The 8,539-nt window shown below is 47.2% G+C and overlaps 1 protein-coding gene across 1 annotated transcript in view; it reads left to right on the top strand.

Annotated features, from left to right (window-relative positions):
- RAB29 (RAB29, member RAS oncogene family) overlaps positions 1-7,216 on the top strand; it is an 8,152-nt gene extending 936 nt beyond the window's left edge. Inside the window, exons 2-4 of the mRNA XM_009647784.2 lie at positions 1,596-1,777; positions 2,993-3,114; positions 3,780-7,216. Of these exons, the coding sequence (XP_009646079.1) occupies positions 1,616-1,777; positions 2,993-3,114; positions 3,780-3,897 (402 nt within the window). The 5' untranslated portion in view covers positions 1,596-1,615 and the 3' untranslated portion in view covers positions 3,898-7,216. The remainder of the gene's footprint in view (positions 1-1,595; positions 1,778-2,992; positions 3,115-3,779) is intronic.
- The last annotated feature ends 1,323 nt before the right edge of the window (positions 7,217-8,539 follow it).

Genomic DNA, 8,539 nt, shown 5'->3' with positions numbered 1-8,539 from the left:
GAGCAGGAGTGCTCTGGTTTGCAGTGCTGCCTCTAGTTTGCAGTAGTAATTTAAATATTTAATTAAAAGCCCACCTGCAAAGAATGCAGCAGCGCAGGTGATAAATCCCATCGAGCCTTTCTTTCCAATTTCCAAGCCAGAGCAGAGCAAATGGGGAAACAAGCTCGTTTGTAGCTGGATCTGTAACTTCTCAGCCCCGAGTCTCCTGTTAGCAGCCTGGTCTCTGGCATCTCTGATCCTCACGCCTCAGCGTGGAGCGGCTCCACCGACCTCGCACCGCTCTGGCTGCCGGGATCAGGAGCGGGGCTGGGAAGTTGGGATCTGGCTGCTCAGTGCCCTGTGCGAGCAGAGCCAGCTGATCCCTCGGGAGCGGTCGTGGCACGAGGAGACCCTTGGGTGCCCCCGAGGTGGTGGGGCTGGGTGGGGAGTGGGGCACGCTCCCGGGGACAGCGTTAGATGCAGCGGAGTGAGGAGTGCCTGCTCCCCGGAGAGGTGCAGGGAAGCGTGGTTCCTGGATTTTCCTCGCAGCAGAAGACCGAGGACAGGCCGGTGCAGTAGCGTCTCTAAAATGGCACCTCTGGATCTAGAGGGCTGAGGAAAACAGGGTTGTGGTTTCCTCCAGTTTCGCTGCTCAGTCGGGTACATCTGGAATCCTTAAAAAGAAAACAGGAAGGAGAAGTTTGCAGCAAGAGAATTGCAGCAAGAAACTGATTTCAGTTTCAGCCCTGAAAAGGCATTTAAGATTTGGAAAGCAAAGGGGCCACACTGGTCATGGTGCTCTCGTCGTGCCCCGAGCAGGAGGGGATGCGCGCACCGATAGTCCTGGCTGCATTGCCTTGCACCTCAGAGGTGTGCAGGGAAGGTCGGGTGGTTTGGGGTAACTCAAAGGGCTCAGTTCTCGATGGCTTCAGAGCAAAAAGCCCGTTGATCAGCTGCGGTGCTGCACGGGAGCCCATGGGGAAACCTCTCTGGTGTCAGAAATGCTGGTTTTCGCCGTGCCGCTGACCCGTGTCACGCGGTGTGAGCGCTCTGCGGTGTGTCCCCTCTCCACAAGTACCATCCAACCACACTGGAGTTAATCTCTGGGTGCAGCTTTGGTAGTACAGGCAGGCCATAAGGTCTAAACAGTAGTAACAGTGAATGTGCGTTTTAATGGTGTCTGTTTAGTATTGAATTTTTCTCTCCGGGGAGCCTGGGCTGTCACGCTGTGCCCGCAGCCGGCAGCAGCACGAGCCCACGCTGGTGGCACGGCCTTGCAGGAGCAGGATTCTGCTCGGGGGGAGGCGAACGTGTGGTCAGGGGCACTAAATACAGATTGTTACACTGGGAGTAACACGAGTATTTCTGGGACATCTGAGTGTCTGGGTCAGCATTAAGAGCTTCCCCAGTTTGTTCCAGTTCTGCCGCTGCGTTGCTGAGGTACCGCAGGCAGGACGTGTCTCAGTGCCTCTATTTCTTCATTATTTACGTGGAGGTTGTTAGTGTCAGCTGAGAAAATGATGTACCACGATGAGCATCTTATTTGCATGAACAAATCTAAAAGTGGTAACTCAGGGCGGGGACAATTTATTTTTTTTTTCCTTTTGATCCTGAAGGGCAGGAACGCTTCACATCCATGACCCGGCTGTACTACAGGGAGGCGTCAGCCTGCATTATCATGTTTGATGTCACCAACATCAGCACGTTCAGCAACAGCCAGAAGTGGAAGCAGGATTTGGACAGCAAGCTCCTGCTGCCAGATGGGAGCCCCGTGCCTTGCCTGCTGCTGGCTAACAAAGTGAGCAGCTCTTGCCACGCACTGTCTGTCTGTCTGTCTGCATGCATGGGAGTGCAAAATGGAAGGAGACCCCTGTAGCACCAAGCCTTGCCCAGAGTTGTCCCATAGCCTGAGGTCTTTTTAATCCTTTCCTTAACTAGTCTCGAATTTTCTTTCTCTAGCAAGGGTTCTCCTTAACAAGGACACTGCATGGGTGACACTAAGGAGATGTTAACAACTGCTCTGTCCGAGGACGCAGCGCCTTGTGCTGTCGTATCTCGAGCTCTGCAGCTCCTGGATTTTAAAGCTTTTCTTTTTCTTTTTTGGTCTTTGACTTGCGGTAGCTCGGGCAGGTTGTGTGTGATGCTGCGGGTAACGTTTCTGTTCGGAGCTGCCGGGGGGTGTCTAGTTTTCATTTGGATGCAGCGTCAAGTTTCACCATGTGGATTGGTTGCTGTCTTTTAATGATTTATTTTTCTTTCATTTAAAAACTACCTTTATGTTCTTCATGTGCCAGCGTTGGCTTGGCAGCCCCTTTCCAGATTCAGTTTGAGACTTGCCTAGTTGGAAAGAGCCTAAAACTGGAGATGACTCAAAAACGTGATGGGTGGGCAGGAGAGTGGCTTTTCTTCTCCACCTCTTCACAAATACCACTTTCCCCCAATAGCTGTTCTAAGGTAACAGTTTTGCCTGCTTTAGGGAAATCAGTGTGACTGTACGTGCTGCAGCCACCCTAATACAAGCCCCTATGGGACAGGTTTTCTCTTCGTACGTCCCATGGCATCGGCGTGGCTGCCTCGGTGGCACCACACCAGTAACTTCTCCTTGCTGCTGAGAGGCCAGGCAAAATTTGGATGAGTGACAATGCTTTCTTGTCCTGTGCTGGCTGAATCTCCATTCCATACATGCCCAACTGAGGTGTGTCAGTATCTCAGATGAGATAAATATATTGCTGCTTGCAACATCCCATTAAGAACCTTGCCCTCGGAGCTCTCTATCAGCGTGTGATCTGGAGATGTGAAGGGCTGAGCCTACCTGCTGCCTGCTGGCACATATTAAGAACCTTGCCCTCGGAGCTCTCTATCAGCTCTCTATCTCTATCATCTGGAGATGTGAAAGGCTGAGCCTACCTGCTGCCTGCTGGCACACGGGCAGTGAACAGCCAAGGGGGAGAATTCCCCTCCCAGCTTAAAAATGAAAAGGCTAAACTTAAAATGACTGATTCCTGTTTTACAGTGTGACCTTTCCCCATGGGCAGTGACAAAAGACGAAGTGGATCGGTTCAGCAAAGAAAATGGCTTTTCTGGTTGGGTGGAGACGTCTGTCAAGGAGAACAAGAATATTAACGAGTCCATGAGGTAGGCACAACGCCTGGTGGTACCTCTAAGGTTAATTCCCTTTTTCATACACGGCCGTCTTTGAGGTGAGGGGAGATGCTGGCAGTAAGTAACAAATAGCAGCGATAACACGCAAGGAAATCTCCTGAAGGGAAACTGAATTCTGCAAGGTCAGAAGTTAAGCTCTGACATGCTTTGGGAAACAGAAATTCTTTGAACAATACCAGGGATGTTTGTCCATATGCTGGCTTCCACCGGGAGGCTGGGACTTTTTGTGCAAAGATATTAGTAATTCTTTTGTGATGCACCAATCCTTTGATGGAGAATTTGGCCTTTTCTGAAAGGTATTAGATGGGGTATTCGCACCTCACCTTGAGGTCGGGCAGTTGGTACCTAGGAAGCCTGTTGCTGTGTCCCAGTCCTAAACTGGACCCATGTGGGGTGGTTACAGGAGGCCTTAGTTATTTGCTCACTGCAGAGTCTTCTGATGCTGCCAGGTAATAGCAGTAATGCTGCTGGCGGTGCTGTGAGGGTCCTTAACCTAATCGTTCAGCCAGTAAAGTTCTGGAGTTTTGTGTCCTCAAACAAATTGCTATTTCTTTTTTGTACTGCTGAAAAATGGTGTGGCCTGATGCTGCTTGTTTAAAAAAGAACAAAACCCAAACTCATGTGTATTTGTCTTCTAGAGTCCTGATTGAAAAGATGATGTCCTCATCCACTGGCGACGGAAGTTCCTCTGCTGCCGGGAGCGGGGATTATATTAATATAAAAGAGACAACCCCGCCGGGCTGGGCTTGCTGTTAGGTGCACTGACTCCACCATCTGCCTTGGGTCTAGCAGCAGTGTCCTTTTATTATCATCATCATCATCATTTTTTCCTAAGCTGGCTGTCACTGGTTTTGGGGGTTTTTCTAATCTTGAACTGCCTTCTGTTCAGTGCATGTTCGTCCTCAGCACAGCGTCGCTACAATGACTGGAGGCGTGGGAAGAAGAGAGGAGTGAGAAGATTCCTTTTTCTACTAGCCTAGTAGCAACCAGGAGCTCTGCTGCCAGAAATGGAGCATGGTCCATGTTCAAGCACATGCTTGGATTAAGTTTTTTTATAATTTTGAGCACTTCATCTTCTGACACGTGATGGCCTGTCTCAGGCAGGGCAAAGGATGTCGAAGGTACATTTTTAATATTGTTGCACCTTTTATTCCCCACCACCTGCACCCACCATACCCAGAGGCACCAGTCCGAAGCGCTGGTGACCTTTGTCTGATGCACGCTGCATTCAAGCAGTCTCTCTGGGCCTGTGGATTCCCAGTGCGGGATTACAGCAAACGCTTTACTTCATGCTCTGGACCCGTGTACCTCTGCATACGTGTCCTGGAGAGACCAACACATCTCATCATTGCCACTAACTGTCCTTACGATGTGAAGCCAGATGTGGACTAGCATGGTGTCCCACGTAACCAGACCTGTAAAACTATCAGTGTGAATTTGAGAAATGGTGTAGCACAGCCCTTACTCACCTGTGTACAGGCTGTGGCACTTAACACCAGAGACCTCAAATTTTCGTCAAGAATTGCCCAGTTGCCTTCTGTGCGTTCCTTCTCGCTCGCCCTCTGTCTAGCACAACCCGATGTATTCTGTTCTGCTGCCACTTTATTAGGGCACCGAGAGCTGAATGAGGAATAGGTTGTAAACTCCTTTGTATGACAGAACAACAGTCCTTTTCACTTTTAGAACACCCCGTATCCTACCATCTCAAATAGCTTTGCAATTGCTGATGAATTGCCTTCCCACAATTATTCTGTAGCGATGAGTGAATTTGGTAGCGGGGACGGTGCAGGAAAGGCAGCACTCTGAAAGCCCACCCGCTGGTTTTAGTGGTGCGAGGGGGAAGCAAAGGAGAAGACTTTGCAGGACAAAAGGGAATGAAGAGAACTGCTCCCCGCTCACCTTTTGATGCCCGCTTTCCCCAGCACATCCCCAGGTACTCGTTGCTGAGGACAGTCCTCACCACCACCACCACCACCAAATCGGTAACCGCACGCTCGGTACTTACCTCAGAAGAGTTCATAGGAGACTCGGTCTGTAGGGCTGGGGTTGTGCGGCGTTGTGTGTGCTTGATGTAAGCATGCTATGCTGTGGAGTTGTCTTGCCCATGTATTAGGTCAGGAGTTGAACAAGTGGCCTTCAATGGCCTTTCTCCCTTCTCGAGTAGTTTAATCTGAAAATGGGACTATAAATTGGTTTGTCCTGATTGCTGCTGAATTAGGACTGCTTTTCTTTGGCAAAGTATTCCTTCTGTCTGCCTCTTCTTGCTTAGCAGCGGGAGGAGATGCTCAGAACGGGAACAGATTGCCTGCAATAAGCACAAAAAATTCTGAGTTTTCATTCTCTGGAGTTGAAAAGGATTGATAAGTAAACAGTAAGGGCTAAGAAATTTAGAACTGGTATTGTGTTCTGCTGTTTTAATTAAAAGCTAAAATGTCTGTGTGGGGATTCCGTTGTGCAAATATTGCCAATTTGGGTTTTATAGGCACTTAAGTATACCCTTTTCTGCGCCTTTGGATTCACTGTAGAAACATGTGAAACGTAGAATTGGTTAGCAAAAAAATTGAACTGTCGTGTTGAATTTTACTTCCTAAATGTTGTGTTAAAAAAAAAAAGAAAAAAAATTTAATCCTATAAATATTGCTAGTTCTTTATGGGACGTGGGGAGAAGGGTCTAGTTTTTAAAGGATCTGTCACAAAACCATTAAGGTTCCTGTTTTATTTATTGATTTCTGTGTACGCACCTCAAAACGTCTCAGCAAAGAGGTCAAGTGTTAAGAGTTGTCCTTACGGACAGAGAAACCGAGGCACGCAATCTCTGCCCAGGACTGCTCAAGTCAGGGGGAGCCTGGCACTGAAAGGAAAATTTCTCATTCCCATTTCGGTGGCCTGGCTGCTTGCATCTTGCAGGAAAGCATCTTTATACCATGTCGGTTTGGTATGTACCAGCGCCTCTTTGGCGCCTGGGCCTCTTGATCTGGACCTCTTTTTCGTAAGTGCCTCTCAGAAGCAAGCAAAAAGCCAAAGGACGATCTTTGAAGGTTTTCTTTTATTATACATAATTTCTGTTCTGCCCAGTGGTTTCCGGTACCGGTGTATGCCTTGAGGGTTTTTTTTTTTCCCACACTGCTTGCTGCTTGTTAACATCTTAATAGACACAGTAGACAAGTGTCAAAACCCAAGCCTGCACAACAGAAAGAGTCGTTGGTTGAGATCGGTATGAAAACCCAGCCAGACAGGAAAACGATTTTACTGTGCAGATGTGTGTGTTTTTTTCAGAGCTTGCTCTGTGGCACACAAGGTGCTTAAAAAAGCAAAACAAAAGAAAAAAAAAACAACCCTCAAACCCTTGACTTAGTCCTGTAAAACAAACTGATTCAAAAGCCCCATCTAAACACGCTCTTTGCTGGGATAGGCAGTGTGTAAGGAACGGTTGCCTGTGAAATTGGTGGTGCCCAGCTTGCGCTAGCTGAAATAATTCTCGGTTTTAAAACAACTGAAAGGGAAAAGAAAACTTGAGTGAAGCAGTTTCTAAGAAGTATTTTAAACAAAGTTAAGTCTCCTTCGTGCAGACCGATAAAAAGTTGAATCCTTCAAATATCAATCGGAAAAGCCTCGTCCTTATTCTGGTGAACGGTGCTTCGCTGGGCTCTTTGTGGGCAATGACCTGTTTTGAAAATGAAGGTACCTGATTTTCCCTTCTGCAGTGCCTGCTTTGACTTTGCACTCTTTGGGTGACTCTGGGCCAACTGTACCTATTCCACTCTTCCATGAGTCATTTCTCATTCCTCTGGCTTTAATTTGTGGTCATATGGGACTCAAAACCACATGAAGTTTAACGGTGTATTTTATACATTGATGACAGCGCACTATGGGTCCACGTAGCTGGAAATTTTCACTGCAATAGAGTTCGAAATCATGAAGCCAGGCTATAGTTCAGAAATAAGTCAACGATATCAAAAGTTGCCTTTTTTTTTTTTTTTCTTAAACTGCTTGCAGTTATGCAGAAGTATTTTAGAGACAGGGTTCTAATTACTGTGAAGTTGCAGTATTACATTTATATAAAGAGAAGAAACTGCTGGGGGGTTTTCTTCGCATCAGTCAGTAACTAATGCAGTGTTGCAAAAGTTTGAAATAAAAGTTTGACATTGCTCATGTAGTAGCTTGTTGTTGTTTTCCTGTTTCCACAGTCCTAACAAATGGGTTCACAAGTTCAAACTGGCAGCGTATACAGCATACAGTGTGAACTGCCCTGTTTTGCTGGCAAAACAAATTAGATCCTTTTCACTGCAACATCTTGCTGTCTCAGTTCTTGTAGTCTTATTGACCTACAAGCGGGACGTAAGCACGCAAAACTTTCGCATCTGTGAGTCAGTCGTAGTGGCTTTTAATCCAATATATCCAGCTAAGAGGGGAAAGAAAAGAATTCCTTGATGTGGTTGGTTGTTAATACGCCTTCCTCCTTCTGGCTCATTAATTCGCACAGTGTATTTTGGGGCTGGCTACGCAGGCAGGCAGTTGCTCTGAATGCCCCTCTTTCTTTCCTGATCAGCTTGATTTTCATGAGTATTGACTTGCACGAAGGACAGGGCACATCTGAGTTGATTGGAAAAATGGCAGTAATTCCAAAGGAGACAAATCAAGCTCAACCAAGGCATTAAATGAAAAATTACTCCTGTAATTAGGTAAAACGCTGACCATGTTTGTATTGTCAAACCAGTCTTCAGAGAATAACCCAACATATTAAAAAAAAAAAAAGTTAAGGACTGTTTTTAATGGAGGAATGAGCGTCTCCAGATTCAAGTGCAAAGCAAAAGTGACTTGCTATTGCAGAAGCTGCCATTTTAGTGGACTGTGGAGTAAGGGTTTTTTTTCCCCATGGCAGAAGCAGCTCCTTTTCTAAAAAAATGAGTAATTTGGGGTTTCTAGGGCATTTAATGAACCCAACACCTTCCCTGGGCTTGCTTGTACCTTACATAAATTGTGCATGTTCTTTTTATCTGCTGACTAGCAGAGAGGAAAGCGGTGGTAATGAAACCAGTACTGATCATGAAACCTACACCTGCTGAAATTAATTTTCTGCATTTGTTCCCAAGGAGAGCATTTCACACCCAATCCAGTGCTGATCGGTGCGCACAAAAAAAAAAAAAAAAGTGGCGTGCTGTAAAGATGTGCCAATTATGTAGATTTATTCCAAACTCCATGGCACACCAGAATCATGCCCAGTGTGGGGGCTCACTTCAGAGCAGAGCGGTGCTGCCGGAGCCGAGGTGCGGGGTACGAATGGATGATGCGGGAACTGCAACGGATTCCGCCGTGTCCGTGGGGCAGGGCCTCGCCGTCTGTCGCTTCTGTCGCTGCGCTGGCCGGCCCCGGGGCTTTACCCGTTTGTGTATTCCCG

This window comes from Egretta garzetta, unplaced genomic scaffold, assembly GCF_000687185.1.
Source record: "Egretta garzetta isolate BGI_Z169 unplaced genomic scaffold, ASM68718v1 scaffold640, whole genome shotgun sequence".
Lineage (NCBI taxonomy): Eukaryota > Metazoa > Chordata > Aves > Pelecaniformes > Ardeidae > Egretta > Egretta garzetta.
This window is presented reverse-complemented; position numbering and strand designations above follow the sequence as displayed.